Source organism: Scophthalmus maximus, chromosome 18 (assembly GCF_022379125.1).
Source record: "Scophthalmus maximus strain ysfricsl-2021 chromosome 18, ASM2237912v1, whole genome shotgun sequence".
NCBI classification, from domain to species: domain Eukaryota; kingdom Metazoa; phylum Chordata; class Actinopteri; order Pleuronectiformes; family Scophthalmidae; genus Scophthalmus; species Scophthalmus maximus.
Window position 1 is genome coordinate 14,192,179 of NC_061532.1, and position 20,587 is coordinate 14,212,765.

A 20,587-nucleotide genomic window follows, 5' to 3' on the forward strand; every position below is an offset into this window, starting at 1 on the left:
CTCAACATTCAAGTTTAAAATTATTTTTTTTTTAAAAATCAGGCTGATCCAACTGAATTTTATACCTGCAACACGGGACTCTGGGTTTCGCCCCTGCATGCCAGGAATGCACTCCCGGCAACATCTGGACACGCTCCTGATGCGTCTACAGATGGTGTCCAGAGTGGATCTCCAAGACCTGGATCAGGTCATCCATGAGATCCTGGAGGTACTCGGCGGCACCGATACGCTCTCTCATAGTTGCCCAACTGGATTTAGGTCAGGGGAGGGAGAGAGCCAGTCAATGGCATCAATGCCTTTGTCATCCAGGAACTGACTACACATTCTGGCCACACGTCTTGCACCATAGCATTCCTTCCACACTGTACCAGCGTGAGGTCTGACAATCGCTGTGAGGATTTCATCCCGGTACCTACAACAGCAGTCATGGTACTGTTAGCTATGACACAGGGGTCTGTGCAACCCTCCAAGGATAAACCTCCCCAGACCATCACTGACCCAGCACCAACCCGATCGTGCTGGATGATGTTACAGGCAGCATAATGTTCACCACAACGTCCCCAGACTCTTTCACGCCTGTCACACGTGCTCAGTGTGAACCTGCTCTCAATTGTCTGTGGCCACCACATGCAAAACCGTAATGCTTTTTGGGTGTAGTCTTAATTTTGCCTTTCCATTGCACCCGTTGTCACTTTCTTTTGCACCAAACTAGATGAAATTAATTCAATCACTTGGATTCCTAAATGGACATTTATATCCTTGACATTCTGTGCAGTTAAGTGTTCCCTTACTTTTTTGAGCAGTTTATTTTGCTTATGAAATTAATTTCAGACTAACATTCACAAAATATTTAGAGTCTAACAGTATACATACCAAAGTATGGGATTGTTCCACGGAATAAACAAGACTTGATACAGTCTTTATTTCACATGACAGTGGTCAAAAACCCCAAATTGTTCCCTCTTCCTTTGCAGATTAAACTTGTTTCCTGACATATCAGATTAGGTTTATAGGTTACATGACAGCAAAGAGTCTGTACTGTTTGCAGAAATTGTTTAAGGCAGTATAATTCATCACCTTTTTTATTATGCAAGATAGGCGCCTGTGTAGCCAGAGATACAGTAAGCAAGAATTTAAGCAAAAAGATTTCTGCCACAGAAAATTCAGGTTGACTCAAACTAAATATCACGGAAATCAATGCTCCACATTGAACATCACATATCCACGTATAGAGTAATATTTCCAAGAAAACAATGCCAAGTGTGAACTCTTGTAAAAGTCATTTATTATGATTTTCTTAACTTATAAGTATGGCTCCGGATGACACGTGTTTGAAACTTTGTTTGTCTGAAACAGCACGTCTTTGACCTGTGGAGGAAGAGAGAAAAAATTAGCTTAGCCATTTTCATTTTTTCAAATAAATAATAAAAATAAAACTTAGGGATAGACACTGTTGAGCCATATGCTGTAGTGCTCACATGATAAGAGCATGTCTAACCTTTTATCCTGTTTTCCTGGCTGGAACACTGCCCGTTACAAACTCCACCCAGTGGATTTCTGTCATCACAGATCATCACGTCGCAGTGGACAAAGAGCTGCGAGGTATGAAGCGATTTGACAATGTTGTGGAATAATTTACACGTTGATTACATCAGTTTTGCAAGTGTGAACCATGAAAGAAGGGAAGAGTATCCTCAAGGTTATTGTAAATTACCTGGCGATGCAAGTTATCTTGATCTTCAGCAAAGGCAAACATCTGGACCTCGAAGCGTTTGACGTGAGAGGGATACTGAACTCTGGCATCGACCCAAACGGGATGGAAGACCACCTGGTTTGGGTCTCTTGGGTTTGGACAGCTGGGACAGAAAAAGAGGCCGAACAATCTCTCACTTTAAGTCATTTATAACAGAAGACACCAGTGCGCCGCCCCGTTTCAGTTACCCATCAATGATGAGGTTCCATCTGGGTTTGGACATCCCGTCGTCGTACAGCGTCGCCCAACAGTTCCCCAGCTCCAGTGATAATCTGGGATTTGTGGCCTTCATCAGCTCAACCTCAAAATACAGCGGCTGTTGCAGGTACTTCACAACGGGAAAGTCCTCAACTCGGTGAAACGCGCTGTAAGAGTCATCTGAGTGACGAGAGACGGAACATGTCAATCCAAATTATTCCGAGGGATTAAGATCAAGGACACAGAACATTTCTGTCCATCAAGTGTGGGTCAAAATCTGCCCCATGTCCCTTTTGCCACATATTTACATGACAGAAATGAGTCTCATCACTTCACTAAGCATTTTTAAAAAGTTCTTCTTACCAAAAGCAAGTCTCATTGCGACCTGCAGCTCGCCTTTTGCATTCTCAGCATAGGGTTCACTCCTGCGAGGCCGGGTGTGGAAGCCTACACCGTGGGCGGTGTTGAGGTCATAGTAACAAGAAATCTTTAACCTGAGAAACAACAACCCATGCGAAAGATTTAAAATCTATATATACACATACACTAAGAAAAATACACTGTTCAAACAACACTTAATCATCACACACACACACACACACACACACACACACACACACACACACACACACACACACACACACACACACACACACACACACACACACACACACACACACACACACACACACACACACACACACACACACACACACACACACACACACACACACACACACACACACACACACACACACACACACACACACACACACACACACACACACACACACACACACACACACACCTTTTGACACTTTTGGCAAGTAATTCAGACCAGAGAATAATCTATGTTGGAATTAATTTATCTCCAAATTATCACATTTGAAAAATAAACCCTTCACCTATTGCCCTATCAGGGCTGAAACTATCCATTTTGATTATCAATTTTCAAACTAAGACACATATATAGCTATAATATCTATATCTATATATACACATATACATACATACATACACACAGCTGACAACAACTACTTGATACTCACTCGTACTCTGGCTCTTCTGTTTTTGATTCATCCGTCTTTTGTTCAAGTTCATCTGGCAGAGAGATCTCATTCTCATACAGCATCACATTGGGAAAAAACTAAGAAAAAATTGAGAGGGGGGGGTTACTTCCACAGATACAAGTCATGTTAACTTTAAAATATTCGACAGCTTAATCCTACACCTTTCTGGTTGTCCCACAGGAGTTGCCAGTGAAGACAAAGTAAGCGTAGCGGCCGTCGCTGTAGGCGGGACCACAGGTGGAGTCTCGGAGGGTGAGCCGACCGGGGTCCAGACTGGGAACAGACTCCAGCTTCACAGCCAGAGCCGTCATGGTTCCGTTGGGAAAACACTCTGAGGGGAAGATGATCCACGGTCACTACTTATTGTGCATTTTTTGTCAGTGGAATAAAGTTTCATTTCCCGCCCCTGAAACAGACCAGTTAGAAATGAGGCGAAATTGCAAGCCAAAGAGAATTCTTTGATGTTTTTGTTGGTTTCCAGATTCCTCAGAACCACGTCAAGCCTGCTCCTGATGGACGACGACTCAACAGCCTGAAAAAAAACAGAAGAATGTAGACATCATATGCAGCATCGCTACAGCAAGGTCCTCAAGGCCAACGGCTTTTAATAGATTCTGATCCGACCTCAAAGGCGACGTCAGGCGCTGTAAACGGCACCGCAAAGCTCAAGTGCGTGTGGTTCTCCATGACGCCGTACTGCTGGGCCAGACTCGGGGTCAACATTTGTTTTCCCACCGTGGCCTGAAAGTTGAAGCCCTGGCTCCCGTATTTCACGAGGACATTGAAGTTTTGATGATCACATCCGCCGGTGACTGAGGGAGCAACTACAGGGGACGGAGAGGGGGACAGATTTTAGAAATGTAGCCTCCGCTATGCAATTCTCGTGTAGAACCAAAATGTCAATTAAGGTAACTTCTATAAATCATATAATCAGCATCGTCTTGTTCCCATTGCATTTTGAATGCGTCCATTATATCAGAGTACAAACCTATCTCAACTACTCTAGCTTCCAGATAGGCAGCGTGAGCAAATGGAGCAAACTCTGGCAGGACCAGCAAACCAAAGGTCATGTGAAGAGAGTACACCGTGATATCCATTTCTTTCTGGTGCGGAGGAGAAAAAAAAAAAAAAATTAAATGAGGATGATTAACATTCAAGGGAGGAATTCCTATTTCCCAAGATGGAAGTCTTAAAATCGTACCATTTGTAGCACGACGGGGTCCGTGAAGGGCACTTCGAGTGTGTAGACTTTCGAGCCGCTGTTAGGAGACATGTGCTCCAGGACGTTAAAGCCCCTGACGCTGCAGTCTGCCACGGACAGAACCTCGTGGGGGAAGGTGACGTTCATCAGAGCCACGTCGGAGCCAAAGGGCCCAAGCAGCACCTTGAATATCTGCTCCTCTGGAACGGTGTCTGTGAGGCACAAGGAAAAGAGGCTTGAGCAGCTTGCAATATATTTAAGAATCAAAAGCTCCATGATGACAAGACTCACTGTCAGTAACTTGCGCAGGTCGCGACAGTAGCGGCGTGGTGATGGGAAAGAGGACTTTATATCTGGTGTCCTCGTGAGTGGTTTCCTCAGTCCAGAGCAACTCCAGCATCGGCTCAATCGTGTAGGAGGTGAGGTACTGACCGTCCTGGACGTGACTCTGCCAAAAGCAAAACAAACGTTTTAAAACCAGAATCTGGCCGGGTGTACAAATGATCTTGTACTTGTACATTTCTCTGGATGTAATACTCGTGGATGAGAACTCATGGCCATAGTTGTACGCATGACAACAATAAACTAAATTTATATTGTTCTGAGTGCCACCGACCTTAAAGTGGCCCCCGGCGGCCCCGATGGGAATTTCGACGACGACGTACATGTCCGTGGCGGACAGAGAGTATCGTCTGGCAGCCATCTCGCCGGCGTCCAGTCTCTGGCCATCGATGCCCATGTGCACCTCCAGCAGTTTAAACTGTCCGGAGGAGATCAGCGGGTCAATGTGCCGGGGCAGGTACCAGGTGATGTGGTTTGGAGTGAAGGAAACGCTGCCTGTGGACACAACGCATACACATCAAATAGGAATTGAAGTTATCTCTTAAATAATAAATAGTGGCAGATTTTAGGACGTAGTCAGCAACAAATCACAAATTATTCAGAGACACTTTTCCACCTCTTCACGAAAAAATGTTGGACCAAACGCCCAAAATTCAATCGTCGTCATTAATCTAATAAACTCAATGAATAAGTCAAATTTTCTGACAAACACTCAAAAATATTTAGGCCTAAATATTTAAGATTAAGCATTTCATGTGCATATAAAATCCACGTCCATTTATACACAGATTTAACAAAAACAGTCTTGTGTGCTGCATATTTTACTGCAAACTTTGGTCACACCAAAAGAAACAAGATTAAAATGCATGCAATAGTTCCAATGAACATAGATACACAATAACCAGATTTCTAATCAATAAATCTCACACAAGACCATTAATGTCCCAAATGATCCCGTTTACTGTTCTCAAAATGTTTTCTTTACCCTCCAGCGTTGGACAGGCTGCCGCTGCATTGATCCGAGTCGCCAGCCACTTCTTTTCAAAGATTGTAGAGGTTTGGAGCACCGTCATCGGCACCCCTGCTACCTGCGAGGAGAAGTTATGTTCAAATACTTTGTTTAGTCCGTTTAATGCTTTACTGGTGGAACACGCAGACACAATGTTGGATAAAAGGATGATCCGATTCCCAAGGATGTTCAAGACAATGGGGGACGTCAATAAAACGAAGTGTACCAATCCACCTATGCCTATTGGATGCGAGGCAAAGCAATCAATTTTTAAAAAAGGCAGTTTGGCCACATTGTGCAATCTAAATTCAGTTGGCTGCAAGTAATAAGTCACCCAGCGGGTCGCGGGTAATTTAACCAGAACCTGCCTGAGGGGTGAGATGTCAAACCAGGCTTTTTTTTTTTTTCTTTTTCTCTTTTGAATGAATGTAGCGACCTGCATATGACTCACATTCTGGGTGTACGTTTCAGGTGACGTCTGTGGGCTTCGCAGGACCAGCCTCGATGGAGTGTTGGCTATCCCATGACCACGCCTCCGGGCCTCGGTCACCGTCATCATCTTCTCCTCGGGAGTGAAGAACACCAGGGATGTGATTCTGAATCCGGTATCCACGGGCTGTTTCTGTGAGGCAATGCCATTAGATAGAGGAAGAACAAAAAAAAAGAGAAAAAAAGAAGACAATTCCAGAATATTGAAGAATTAGCTCCTCTAACCTCTGCAGCCCGTCGAGGATCACCGAACTTTGTGTTGGCCCCTAGGAGAGGATTCGCAGGCAGCACATAATCATCTGGAGCTGCCCTTTTCACGGACACCTAGGAAAGAGAGGCCACTCCATAAGTGATGATCCATCTCTCCCTCTCCCTGCTACAGTGACATCAAACGTAGCAGCCTTGATGCTAATATGGGACACAAAGCCACTCATCCTATAGACTGGAACTTGACCCCTAGGAGTCCTGCGGCAGTCACTTGCCTCAATATAGTTACGCTCGCACACAATTTCCCTGGAGCTCCAATCGGCGTAGTGGCAGGTCTCAGCCACGCGGTACAGCTCGTCTTCAGCCATCCGGTTGCCATGCAGTCGAAGGTTCAACGTCGTTGTCAACGCGTCGCCCTGGGAGAAACACACAAAAGACACTTGCAAGAAAATTTGGGGATGCTGCCTCTATACAAAAAACTAAATTTCCAGTTCTTTACCACATTTTGAGCAAAGCAGTTGTGGAGGGAGGCAAAAATCATGGCGTTCCCCAGCTGGTCTGTCTTCACGCTGAAGCCACACTGAGATGCCAAACTTGGTGTAAGAAGGAAGGCAGAGTTATCTGAGGAGGGGGGGGGAAAGAAGAGGGTGGTTAAAGAAAAACAAAAAGGGAGACAAAGAAAAATACAATTCAGAAATGTCAACTTACTCATGACGACTGAAACTTCCAGAACACTCCCCCCGAGCGGACCGACGTCCACACGCATGATGTTCCCCAGACATCTTGAGCTGATATCTGAGAGTCAAGATGTACGTGGAAAAAGTGGCATTTAGTGGAGTTGAGAATTTGACTGCAGCAATTAGAAAAAGACTAGAATGTCTTTGTCTCATTGTCGTCGTACAGAATACAACAAAATTAAAAGCTCTACACCTGGTTGGTGCATAAAAGATAAAAACAAGAGCGTCCGTTGGCTACTTCACCCAAACCTTGCATTCCCCATCTCCCTCCGACCCACACATTTTGAAAATGTTATGCTTTTGTCAAAGTTTTCCCTTCGTCTCACAATGGTGAATAATCCTTCATGAAATTCCTGGATTCAGAACCAGATCCCTCCCAAAAGGTAATCACCTGTTGCCAATTTTTAAGTCATGCAAATCAGTCCATCTGCCCTGCTAACAAACCAAACTGAACCAAATCACATTATCTCCTTGGCCAAGAAACACCCCAAAAACCACATGGGACTGCATTTTTGGTAAAAGGGACAAAAACGTACCTATGGGCGGCTTCTTTTGAGCCTCTATGTGTGCAACTGCTACCAGGAGAACAAACCACCTGCAAAGAGACTGAATCATGCATCAAAGAGATCAAACGTGACACTGGACACGGGGAGAAACGAAGAAGATGTCTACAAACCCCAATCCGAATGAAGAACCCATGGCACAAGAGGTGGCACACTGGAAACCTCCGAGCCCCTGGTTCTCTGCAGTTTTGAATGGCGTCTGCCGGAGGGCGTGACCTCCAGGCCTTGAGGGAGGAACCCGCCGAGCACACAGGTGGATCCTATCCCGGCCTGATGGAGGTGATTGTGTGGACGGGTGTCATGTGCTCCGGCCTCGACTGGGCCCCGCCGTGCACTGAAGGTGGACTGTCGTCATTTATTCTGCCTTTATTTAAATGTTTAACCGTTGTCCTTTCGATCGTCCACGGCTCCTCTTATTACACACGGACAAAAATAAATGAGTGCACCGACGGACGTAAGCACAGAACTTAAGCAAATGTGCTCAGGAAATTAGGAAATATTAGGAACTACAGAAAAAACAAGTTAAAGTTTCCTTAATTTATCACGGTCCAGGGTCGTTCTCTAGAAAAAGCAGAAACCTCTCTCACACACAGACACACACACACACACATACCAGATGTACAAGTATCTGTATCATAACTGTTATTGAAGTGCGGACAAATATATATTAACTACATCGGGACATTAAAATGAGGTTCAGCCTGAAAAACAGTTTAGATAAATACATAAAACCTTAGAGTCAGTGGAGAAGGAATAAAGAAATATGCAAAACAATGTAGACACTGATGAATACGAGCAGACGATTTTTTTAATAAACCTTTCACCTGTGAGGCTGTGGTTGTGATAATGCTGCAAACCTTGCGTGATTAAATGGTGCACACACACACACACCGAGAAAGTACAGAGATACTCCACAACAGTCTGGAAGAAGAACAGGGTTTCATGTCACAAACAACATCTGGAATATGAATAATGTGTTTTTGTTTGGTTTTATGGAGGTGATGAAAATGAACAGCGACCCAGCCCCCAGCCACGGACACAGAGGTGAGGTCGCCCAGCTGGTCAGGTCGTCTCACACAGGCTGCAGGTTGTCAACCGTGCAGTTGGGTTTCTAAACACAGTGGTTCTTCTGCAGCAGCTGCGCTCGTGCTGTATTTGGGTTTCAGCTGCCAAGGGAACAGCGTTGCTGCTGCCTGGTTTGGCAGTTGGCCCGCGAGCAAGTGCCTGTTCACGGGGGACTGAAGAAATGTCATGCAGTGTTTGATTTTACTTACTTCACAACCCCCCCCCTCTCCCCTCCTCCAGCATGCAGACAAGCTGTGGTCTGCAGGAACTGCCTTTAACTGCAGTATAGTTTCTCTCAAATGCAATCAAAGCACTTTCCTTCCTTTTTAAAAAAAAACAACATTAAAGCTGCATTTCAAATGACAGGTCTTTACTTCAGGGGTTAAACATCCCAGCAGAAGGACAGTAATATAAGAGAATGGGCGTTCCATTATCTGTGCGGTCCTTCTCCCTCTCTCCTCCCCTCTCTCCTCCTCTCCTCTCCTCCTCTCTCGCCCCTCCCTGTTCCCTGTTAAAGGGAAGGGACATCCCGCCTCCAGCTCCTCTCGTCCTGTCCGCGGAGCTGCGGCACCGCGCTCCCTCCGCACGACCTGCTGTTTGCGGCAATGCCCGTGAAAAACTGAAACCCCCGGACAAAAAGTTGTTTTCCATGGAAAGAAAGGCTCCACGTGCAGGTACGCTGGCAAGCTTTACATCTTTTTTGTATTCAGTTCTTTTTTCCTCCCCTCCCCCAGTGAGATTAAATGTAACAGACTAATATGGAATGATGTCAGATTGTGTGCATGCAAAACCAGCTTGTTGAGCAGATGCTCTCAAGACAACGCAGAAAAAAAAATCACGCATGCTGTAAACAAACCAAATAGGTGTGGGGTCGTTTTCAACTTGTTGCCTCTCATTTCCTCCGAGCGTTGTCTTGTCCACTTTGTAATTTGATTCTTCGGGCGATAATCCTGCTCTTGCGCTCTCCAAGAAGTGACAGCACCTCACGCCTCTTCACTCACTCCGGCACAAGCCATTTCCTGTGTGTGTGCTGTATTGATTTTTTTTTTTTCTTCCTCTTCAGAGGACTAATGTGTTCTACAAACAGTGCGGTCAAATTGGTCTTGATAGACCAACCGTCCGTGTAAATGTACCGCTCACAGTCCTGACTGTGGAGATGCTTGTGGGGCATTTTCTTGTCATTAAAAAAAAAAAAAAAAAATCTATAAAGACTTCATTTATTTCTGTGATGTCTTTGTTCGTGTCATCAGGACGATGGGGTATGGACAAATGCTCCACCGGCGTGGGGATGAGGAGGACCAGGTCCACCTCAACGTGGGGGGAGTTCAACATGAGGTGGATCCGGACATGCTGCTCCAGTTCCCTCACACGCGTCTGGCTCGTCTCCTCCGCTGTCAAAGCGAGGCGGCGATCCTGGAGCTGTGCGACGACTACAGCCCGGCCGAAAAGGAGTACTACTTCGACAGGAACCCCCAGGTTTTCCTCTGCGTGCTCAACTTCTACCACACGGGACGTATCCACACGATGGAGGAGGTGTGCGTTTTCTCCTTCAGCCAGGAGATCGAGTACTGGGGCATCCACGAGTTACACCTGAGCCCCTGCTGCAGCAACTGGTACCACGAGAGGAAGGAGTACATTGAGGACCGAGACTGGGACACCAGGAGTGACGACCAGCAGCCGCCGAGCTTGGACTCCTCCTTTGAGGAGCTCTCTGCTCTCGATAAAGACCTCGCCAAGTTCAAAGGTGCCTGGTGTGCAGAGCTGCGGAGCTACATTTGGCTCAGGCTGGAGGATCCGGGTCACTCCAGAGCCTCAAAAATCATCGCCGTGGCCTCCCTCAGCCTGGTCTTGACCTCTATTGTTGCCATGTGTGTCCACAGCATGCCTGAGTTCCAGCGCGTGGACGACAACGAGAGGCCCATCGAGGACCCCGTCCTCGCCATCCTGGAGGAGATCTGCATTGCCTGCTTTTCCGCCGAGTTCATCATCAGGCTGATCGTTGCCCCCTCAAGCCGGAAGTTCCTCGGAAACCCCTTGAACATCATCGACGTTGCTTCCATTTTGCCGTTTTACGCCACTTTGGCTCTGGAGACGGCCGACGAGGAGGGTGCGGAGGAGAACGCGGACCTGGAGAACGTCGGCAAAGTGGTGCAGGTCCTGCGCCTCATGAGGATTCTTCGAATCCTCAAACTGGCTCGTCACTCCGTTGGGTTGCGAGCGCTGGGCGCCACCGTCCGCCACAGCTACCAGGAGGTGGGTCTTCTTCTTCTCTTCCTCTCGGTGGGGATCTCCATCTTCTCCGCCCTAATCTACTTTGCAGAGAAGGAGGAGGAGGACACAGATCTGGGGACCATCCCCTCGGGCTGGTGGTGGGCGACAATCACCATGACCACAGTCGGCTACGGTGACACCTGCCCAGTGACGCTGGCAGGGAAGATAGTAGCCACCTTGTGTATCATCTGCGGCCTACTAGTGGTCGCTCTGCCCATCACGATCATCTTCAATAAGTTTTCAAAGTACTATCAAAGAAACAAAGCCATAGAGGCACAATGTATCACCAAGCCTGAGAGGCGAGACCCAGAACTCCCTTATTATAACATCAGAGACTTGTTCACGGACACCGTGTATCCTTTCATCGGGGGCATCACCTTCAGGAACAGTGTGAGCAGTGCAGGCGATGATACAGATGCCTCCAGTCTCCAGGACATAGAGGTGTACGATAATGACACTTGTGAAAATGGGGCGACAAAATGAGATGGCTGCCGTTTCACCCCGTGTCGCTCTCCCTTTACGACTGCGAGTCAGTCTGTGCCGCTCAGGGCAGAGTGCTCCGTCACCGACCCTGTCTTCCTTCACTGTCTTCCTCCTTTAATTTTGACAGAGAAATATCATGGCCATGGTTTTATTTATATATATATTTTTTTTTCTACAAGGGACTAGCTTGTAAAATATACAGTCTTGCTAAAACAGGGACGTCTAAAGGGAATTATCCGAATCTTGCTCGGAGGTTTGAAAGCCCATTTTCCGCTTGATAAAACTGCACTGATGCATGTAGAAGGCCATAATGTTAATGTTTTCCAAAGTAATGTCCTGTATTGATTTGTCCGCTCGCTGAAAGTTCACATCGAGAGTTTCGGCAAGAGTGACAACGGCAGTTTGACGTTTAAAAATGGTGTCATAGATCTCGACGGATGATTCGCAGTATGCATGAACAAATTGAAATGCATTTTTTGAAAGTGAGTGATGTAAATAGTCCTTTAGAATTATGCAATATCATTGATGCTGTTCAACAGAGGCCAAACATCTCAGTCAGAGCCCTGTGGAAGGCATTGATGTGCCAGGTTATTGTTATTAAATCTGTGTTATGGACAGCTGTGTTGGCATGCTGGGTGACCCCTGGGGGGGGGGAACTCAAGTAGACATGAAATAAAACTCAGTGAATCAGATGAAATATGCCTCTGATTTGTCACACGGCATGTATTAGGTTGTGTTATTCACTCAAGACAAGGTATTTATATTCAGATTCATTGCATCTATTTATCACCATATGAATCCAAATGGGCAGGATTCCACATTGGCTGCAACTCTTTTTGGCTACAATGACTCTAAAAATCTAGAAATCGTTAACAACGTCTTTTCTTTTGCAGTTTAAAGGAAACCTTCTTTTTCCTGGTCAGTCTTTTCTCCTCCTTAAAGCATTGATTTCCTGTCCCGTGTTATCATCTCCGGTTGGATGAGCTGCTTTCCTACTAGAGCCAGAGATGCAGGGGTCTCAAAGGTGCCAATGTAGTTCACTAGAAGCATCTTCTCTCCAAGTTAACATTACTTGTGTCTTATCTTCTCTCTGAAACCCGTGGCAGTTGATCAATGTACAGATACACAGTTCTTACTCCACAGCAGCTTGTGTAGAGTCTAACCACGGACGGACCTGAACACATATTACCTTTTACTGTCTGATTATTTGTAAAAATGAGTTTCGGTCATTGGGCCTCAGGTGTGCATCACATAGAAGATTACCATATTTCTTGGTACCATTTACTTCAATGGCAAAGCCAGAGGATTGGTTCAGACAAGAGTTGACAATTTCGGTACACTTGATAATACATAAAAACATTTTTGAGAGCACAGTTGACACTATACACTTCATCACTGTGACGCCTTTGCATGAAAAACCTTTATGTATTCTGGCAGAGTTTCCATTCAAAGAAAAATCTGAAAGGTCACCGGATGAACAAAGGGGCAAGGGAATCACGTTTGTGTGAGGTTTCTTATAGACCTTTAAGTGTTTACAGGCCTTACAGGTTACATAACACAGCACTGACAAAAACACATACGGTAATAAGGGAACAGTGCTCGAGGCATTACTGGATTAAAGTGTTAACAAAAGAACAAAAAACTTACACTTTGACTAGTGCTGTTGCAATGGATATCCCTAAACACATAAAAGACCAATTCTTCTTCTACTCGGATCTGTAATCTTGATTCAACGTTTCAGGGAACAACAACACCACTGTTGAAGAATCCACCGTACGGGATGCTGATGAGGATCCAGCATCGCCGCCGGCAACAGATAGTAAAGAACTTTTGCATTACTCTCACCCTGCGTCTGGATTTCAATATGCTGCCACTTTGCCGTTCCTTTCCTCCCGACCTTTCCATCGTTCAAGCTCCCTGCCACCTGTCGGACTGACAAGAGACAGACACCCCTTGACAGAAAAAAAAAACGGACCGCTCTTGCATCTCTAGGGCTTTCCACAAGGGTATGGAGCAGCGAGCGAGTGGGAAAACGTTGCCAGCAATTGGGGTCCAGGGGGGCATGCCCTCTCGATGCCTCTGGTACCGTCTAATGCCACTATTCCTATTATACACTGATCTTAATTATTGCATATTTTAATGAGTTTGTCTGATATGTTAACATTTAGTGAGTTATTGTAAAGGAGAATCAAGAAATTTAAAAAAAAATTAAGAATGAACACTCACGTTGATACAGGAAAAAAAATGACTTGTTATCTGTTGTATCCTTGAAATGGTCACCTGAGCTGTGTGTAGTGAACAAATGACGCATGAAAAATTCCTGTAATAAATATGACACAATGGGGAAGTTTGCTTATTACAGGTGTGGCCCTTTTCCATATTTTGGCCATTGGTATGTACACGACGCGAAGGACATTGATGGTGCTGGTCTTAATGTAAAGAAAAAAAGAAAAGAGCAATTACCTGTAAAGGTCACAGTGACCATGTCAGCAAAAATGTCACTTTTCCAGAAATGATTCGAGAGTTGTTTTCTCAAAATTCCCCTTTAGGGCTTTTTTTCTTTCTTTCTTGAAATGAAACAACCTTTATTTCGAGACTCAGGTAGTTTGCCAAACTAGGTTCTTCTGCTTAATGCTAATCTGAAGCGAGATGTCTCAGAATAGACACAGTGATGTTTCTCGGCTTGCCGTGTTGACAGGAGGAGGGGATACTTCTGCAGAGTCTGCTGGGCATTAATATTAAATCTGTGCAGAGAGTGATGGAGAGATCTGCAACGTGGCAGGGCTTCTCTCGGCCCACACGTGTGAGTGTTTGGTGGAGCCTACCGTTCATTTTTTTGAAGAGAAAAATGAATCTTCCCTTGAAAACTCTTTGACATTTGTTTTCAGGTATGAACTCGTGCAGCACATTACACACAAAGCCTCGGGGACTGCGAAGGCAGTTGTCCCTGAACCCCACACGGACGGAAAAGGTCACCGCATGCAGTGATGAATGTGCAAGAGGGACTTTTATATTGTGTGAAATTCTGCCGTAGTTCGCCGCGTCAGCTCTTTGTAAGGTCAAACTTCGCTCGGAACCCACACGTTAAAATTTGGTTGCGCCACACACACTAGTTCTTAGTTGTCGATAAATATCCACACGTAAAACAATGTTGCTAATGACAACCTGATGAAACTATCTCAGCTTGCCATCATGGCCTGTCCAGATTAAAGAGAGAGTAAAAATCTATTCATATGCCCAAACATCATCACTTTGTTTGACATATTTGTCAAAAATAATATACCTCCAATTACAAAAATCCTGCAAATAATGTTGTAGCCTAGATAACAAAACTAACGTTACCTCGGAAACAGAACGGCAGTTTATGAAATATGGTTGACATCTGATCTGATAATCGATCAAAGTGCTATTTCCTTTATAAAGTGCAGAGATATGTAAAGACAGTTACAAAACATTGTGCAGTGGCATTGTAGCCCAACTAAAACCAATTTGTCCTCCACAACGGAACTTAATGATATACGGTTGACATCTGATCTGGTACTTGATCAAACTGCTGTTAATTACACATGTAATGCAGAAAGATTTTCAGCTATTTCCCCAAAAGTAACACGCCTGAAATTCCAACACGTTCACTTTAACACATTTGCCTTCTGATACTTATTCTTGGAAGCTGTTCTTCGAAGTAAAAGATGAAATCTTTGGACAATTTATGCTTTAATGACGCAATCAGGCCAAGTAAAAGGCTCAACCGAACCTTTATCGTAGCTGTTGAACACATCTGAAATGGATTCACGAGAAACTCTTTGTCAGCTCGAAACTGACCGACATTTTCTCAGCGGGTCGATGAACAATAATGAAAATGTTGTTATCTGAGACAAAGGCGGTGGTGCTGCAGCGTGGCTGTGGCGGCGTTGTTCAACATTCATCGAGATAATGACCCAACTCTGAAAAGAAAAACACTTGTTTAGACAATTGTACAATGTTAATGAGCTGGAACATCAGTCTGTGACGCCTGTCGCGGAAAGAAAAGATGAGTGGAGCGTCTTTTTTCTTTTCTTCTTTCTAAACTGAATCAAAGTCAGTACAGACCCACAGCCGGGAGAAACAGTTCGGATATTTCCATTACCGCCCGTATGAAAGCTCATTTATAATGTTTTGATCAGAGCCATCACCACAGAGCAGTACGATCACTTTCTCTCAGCCGTTACCAGCAGCCGCGTGGCTGCAGCTCAGCGTCACTTTTTTACAAAGAAACCACTTTGTTTATATTTCAATTCTGCTTTTTCCCCCCTCGCGCAGCTTTATTACACCGAGACTGCACCGTCTTTGTTATTGTTCGTGTCCATAATCATTCATTGCTCTGACGAAGGTTGAGTTTTCTGCCAGGCAACACATACATCTGTTGTTATTCAGTCAGACATGAAACCCTTTAGTCGTCCTTCAACCTGTTTAATCTTCTCTCCGTTTCAGGTTCAGAAACCAGATGAATCTGTCTCTGCAATGGCCTAAAAAAAGTATTTATTTATTTAATGTTTATTTTTGTAGCAACAAGCACATGGACCAATGCCACATACCACACCATTTATAGTCTAAACTGGTCTGCAACACCAGTCCCTAAATGGATCTTTATACAAATACACACGACCAACAGGAAAATCCTTGGCAGAAACATCAGTGCAATAAAAACACCATCAAATCATAATGAAAACCAACTGCAACCAACCAACATAAGTACACAACCTGCCTCTTTGAGAAATTTCAATTTAAATCTGACGTAATCTGATTTTGCAAAACTGTGCCCCCCTGTGAATGTGTTGACTTGGATCGTTATAGCCACGATCATTTCACCAAAGCACTTTTCGGACTCTTGTGTTTGTGTTGGCTCACGAGTTAAAGCCCATTGAGATCTGGGAAATTAGCAGATCTATCTCCAGCTAACTCCATCTGCCAATGAAGACTGCCACAGCGCGTCGTACGTAAGTGGATCTTGAATTGGAAGACTAAAATGTTTTTTGGGGGATTTCATTAGGTGCCTATCCCAAAAGGTAATAGTACTACATCACCTCAAGAGCTGCTTGTGACAAAGAAGTTTGCACGATAACTCTGATGTGAAAAGATCACGGGCACAAAAAACTATTCGCGGCAAAAGATTGATTCCAGTCGAATGAGTTTTATAGAGAGATTGGAATCAAAATGTAAGACTTCCAACTTATTACCCTAAAACTGTGTTTTATAACGTCTGTATATTAAGTAGCCCCCTCCTGACGTCAATATAAATCACGTTTTCATCAACCTTTAATTGTAATTTAACATCACTAGCCTCATTAACCTTTACTTCAACTGATACGATCCTAGATGAAAAGCATATTGGGCCCATTTTCTTAAGTGCTGAGGATAAAGGAAAACCATATTTGATTAAAAAACTAGAGTAAATGTGATGATGTGAATTTGATAATTACACATTGAAAAAAATGGAGATGATTCACATCTGGATTGTGCCAGTCTGACAAAAAATTTAAAAAATGACTAGCCGCGGGGCCAGACTCACCCTCACCTCACCTTGGACACTGCAGTGGGACCTATCCCATCAAGAACACGGGGCGGCTTGAGCATTTCAATTAGCCTCTTTGGCCATGCCTATTGTCCACCATTAAAGTCATTCCCAGGAGAACCCTCAGCAATTACCAGGGCAGAGATAAGCAGATAATCCAATGTCCCGTGTGACGCCTGGTTTCCCTCCATCGGGGCGGTTGGTTCAGGCCTTCACACAATCTGACCTCAGTCCTTTGCTCACGGCGACGTCAGCTCCACTGGGACCTGCGGTATCTGCCTCTTCGCAGTCCCGCTTTAGTTGCATGGTTGTTTGGACAGGTTAAGTGAGGAAACGACCTAAACGCACTGCGACAAATGCTGTTGCAAAGCTTAAAACATCCAAGTTCACAATTGGTAAGAGAGACACTGGTGCTACGCAGAAATTTACCAAACTACATTAAGAATTTAGTTTTCAATGATATTCAAACACCCCACGTACATGTTTTCCTTTTGCTTCCCCTTGAGTCATTTTAGGGTTGTTGAAATCATCTTACTTCACACTTGAGACATTGATGCACCTTTACATAAAACAGATATTTTATTGAAATATTTATCTTTGTGAGCGTTGGTATATTCACTAGGATTCAAAATAAAGTGTTGGGCTGCATAACTTCTTAGAGCAGAAGTTCTTCTTTAGTCAACTATCTAAATTAGCAAACTGCATGCTCCTAAAACTACTTTCTATTCCTTTAAGTGGCAGGTGGGGGCAAAAACAGCAGCAAACCATATTTTACCTTCAGCTTCAACCATCATTTGCGACGTCAACAGCCTCCACAAGCTTTGTTTGGTCTGTGCACAGTATTTTTTCAACCACAAGTCTCGAACAGTTGAAATTAACTGGGCAATATTGCGCTTTTACTCCTCCTCAAGTATTGCTTATGGGATGTTTTATTAACTGTTGCCCTACTTCATAACTTCTTATAACTCTTATTTGTATTTGAGCGTTATTTATTTAGTTTGCTCTTTCCTCCACAGCAGGAACAACCAAAGCTGGCTTGAAATAGTGTTTGTTGAAAGCGTTTCAGATATACTGTATCTCTCTTGCTGTTAATCACACGCTAACAAGCATTACATGAATTGAATTTACATTTCATTAAAGTGTTCCAGAGTCACAGGGAGCTGAGCCAGGGCCGGGCAGGGCCCCGAGTAGAGATGAAGAGGGCCGGATGAAAAATGTTGAGTACATAGCTGCGGCTCTTAGCTCAGATGATGAACCGGTGCACTTCGCCATCCACGGAGAGTTGCAATGGAGAGAGCAAGGATTTAATGGAGGCAGTAAAAGAGGGCAGGAGGGCTCCAAGTCCCGGCAATGAATCAGCGGAAGGGAGGAGGAGGACTGAGCCGAGGAGGGATCCTCAAAGTCTTCTGCCTTCGCAGCGAGCTGAGCGCACTTACAGCACAGGTGGAAGACCGAAGTTGGGCCGCGATTGATGATTCTCATTATCAATGGCGACTAACAGTCGATGAAACGACAGAAAACAGTGAAAAATCCCCGACAAAACCCAAAGATATCCAATTCACGATCATTGAAGATCGTAAAAAAAAAAAAAAGCAGTACATTATTTTTCCGCTGTAACAAGGAAACAGTTTGTTTTTTATTCAACCTATAAGCTGCAGATTTAAAAAGCATCTGTTAGTGCACGTGCTGTGTAATTGTGTCCACTCAGCCTTTCGGAGTGTGAACAAATGCCTTTAATTCAAAATCAATGAGCTGTATTGGATTCAGCTTTGGCTCCAGTTTATTTAGTTTCATGCATCACGGTATGAAATCTGTTTCTAATCGACAAATTGATTTATTGAGAGGTTGTGCATTTGTACCTGTAATTACGCAGGTGGACAATACATATATACGAGTAAAACAAAAAATGGAAAAAGAGGAGACACGATAAGTGCAATGTTCAAATGAGGGCAGACTCAATATCTATGAAAAGGTGGTGAAAATATAAAAATTGTATGAGTTCTTAGTGCATAGATGCGACTGTGAAGACAAATCATAGAAGTGAAAGAACTGACTTTAATTTTACTATCAGGTACATTTATTGCACCTCCCACATAATCACAGTCATGGGAGCAAGTTGACCTCTGCCTCGTGGGGTCACCTCTCTCTCTCTCTCTCTCTCTCCCTCTCTCTCTGTCTCTCTCTCTCTTCATTCTCTCGTTTCGCCTTTCTTGCTGCTTATGTTAAAAAAAAAGAAGAAACCGAGTGAAGTGGCAGCGACTAATCACTTCTACTAGTCGCAGCTAATTTTCTCTCGGTCGAAGCGAAATTGGCAATACACACGTGAGCAGGTAAAAGCAAAACAGGGGACAGGCGGTAGGTCGGGAAGTCACTTCACTGGGGTTTAGTGGCACCAGGTCCAGATTGTGGCGTGTAAGATGATGGGAGATTTGGAAACGTTTGACACGACAGCGGTGCTGCAGGGACGTGCGATTTGCACACGTGAATAATGCAAAGGAACGTGTTTTTGTACACAATAGTCTCTCTCCCTGTCTCTGTCTCTGTCTCTCTGTCAAGACTAATTTCGCTGTCGTCTTCTCTTTTGCCGTCGCTGTCATGACACAGCAAGCTCTCAACATCACTTTGCCCGTATCAGATTTCCGCGTGTCAGTATCGGTTACAAACAGATTTGACATTAAAATGGAAATCGACTTTGGTGAGCTGTGAGACCAGAAAGCACTTAACGAAGCTCTGAAGTCGTTATTCAGTGAGTAATTGGCCGCTGCATTGCAAAGCATTATTGTGCCCCTGCGATTGCTTCGATCAGCCTCAGATGACCTTTGGTGTAATTGATCTATGGATATATTATTTCTTGCGGGGGGATTAATGCCGCTATAGATCTTATTTGCAGAAGGTAAGAGGAGCACACGTACCCAGCGTGTGCAGTTTCAATTTGTTCTTTTCTAATTGTGGTCATCACAGTAGTGTTTTTTAATCTGTTATCGCACGATCACGGAAACCTGCAGTTTCATTTTTAAAGTTCAGCACGACCATCCCGGTTGGCCGTTCTGGTCTGATGATCCATAAAATTATCTTGGGGATCTTGCCAAAGTGATTAATCAGTTAATCTGGAGCATCCGGCATTTTTTTTTTTTTTTTTTTTTTTTTGAAGAGATGGCCTGGAACTGAAAACAAGCTAAGTTCTCCGCTGTTGTCAGCAGGATATCGATTTACATCTTCTTGATTAATTCATCTCAGTTTCTAATGTAATTTTGTATTCAGCACTAGCCAGAATGCACAATCACACAGAGATGATACATGTGATGTATTTCACCGGGGGAAAACTCCTACATTTATTGCAGGGAAGTATCAAAGAGGATATTGCTCGCTTTGCTTGTACTAACCAACCCGCCGCTGCTCATTATGATCCAGTGAATTATATGAGATTAATCAGCAAGACAAACAGAGCTGAAGACGGAGTTAGAATAGTCAGCACTTCATCCTCATGACGTGTTTTTCTAAAGTGCCGACACTGGTACAAACACAAAATCGTTGTAGCTGCGGAGAGCGAGCGCTATTGTTTGTGTTGGCGCCCAGAAATGGACGTAATCGGAGTTGTCAGTTCAATTTAAATAAGAGCCCCAAGGAGCCCAACGAGAGTCTCTCTCG

The 20,587-nt window shown here is 44.3% G+C and overlaps 2 protein-coding genes across 2 annotated transcripts; one reads left to right on the forward strand and one right to left on the reverse strand.

Moving 5' to 3' along the window:
* Window positions 1–1,265: 1,265 nt before the first annotated feature.
* Window positions 1,266–7,781, reverse strand: LOC118290035. The gene is made up of 21 exons (XM_035617352.1): window positions 7,683–7,781; window positions 7,543–7,601; window positions 6,978–7,064; window positions 6,769–6,890; window positions 6,545–6,685; window positions 6,288–6,386; window positions 6,025–6,195; window positions 5,550–5,652; window positions 4,839–5,059; window positions 4,514–4,670; window positions 4,223–4,434; window positions 4,010–4,124; window positions 3,646–3,845; window positions 3,439–3,553; window positions 3,183–3,352; window positions 3,001–3,098; window positions 2,315–2,445; window positions 1,942–2,131; window positions 1,715–1,856; window positions 1,499–1,595; window positions 1,266–1,368 (listed from the first exon to the last, which is right to left on the reverse strand). Exons 1-21 carry the CDS (start codon window positions 7,703–7,705, stop codon window positions 1,298–1,300), a joined length of 2,724 nt encoding a protein of 907 aa, XP_035473245.1. The 5' UTR covers window positions 7,706–7,781; the 3' UTR covers window positions 1,266–1,297.
* Window positions 7,782–9,126: 1,345 nt separating this feature from the next.
* kcns3b (potassium voltage-gated channel, delayed-rectifier, subfamily S, member 3b) lies at window positions 9,127–13,730 on the forward strand. Its single transcript, XM_035617353.2, has 2 exons — window positions 9,127–9,308; window positions 9,885–13,730. The coding sequence occupies exon 2, from the start codon at window positions 9,889–9,891 to the stop codon at window positions 11,386–11,388; it is 1,500 nt and encodes a 499-aa protein (XP_035473246.1). The 5' UTR covers window positions 9,127–9,308; window positions 9,885–9,888; the 3' UTR covers window positions 11,389–13,730.
* The last annotated feature ends 6,857 nt before the right edge of the window (window positions 13,731–20,587 follow it).

Coding starts and splice junctions, on each gene's coding strand:
- LOC118290035 (XM_035617352.1), bottom strand. CDS start 7,705: ATGGGTTCTTCATTCGGATTGGG. Junction 5,060..5,549: donor AGCCTGTCCAACGCTGGAGG/GTAAAGAAAACA, acceptor TTGTGTCCACAG/GCAGCGTTTCCTTCACTCCA. Junction 3,099..3,182: donor CCTGTGGGACAACCAGAAAG/GTGTAGGATTAA, acceptor ATTTTTTCTTAG/TTTTTTCCCAATGTGATGCT.
- kcns3b (XM_035617353.2), top strand. CDS start 9,889: ATGGGGTATGGACAAATGCTCCACCGGCGTGGGGATGAGGAGGACCAG.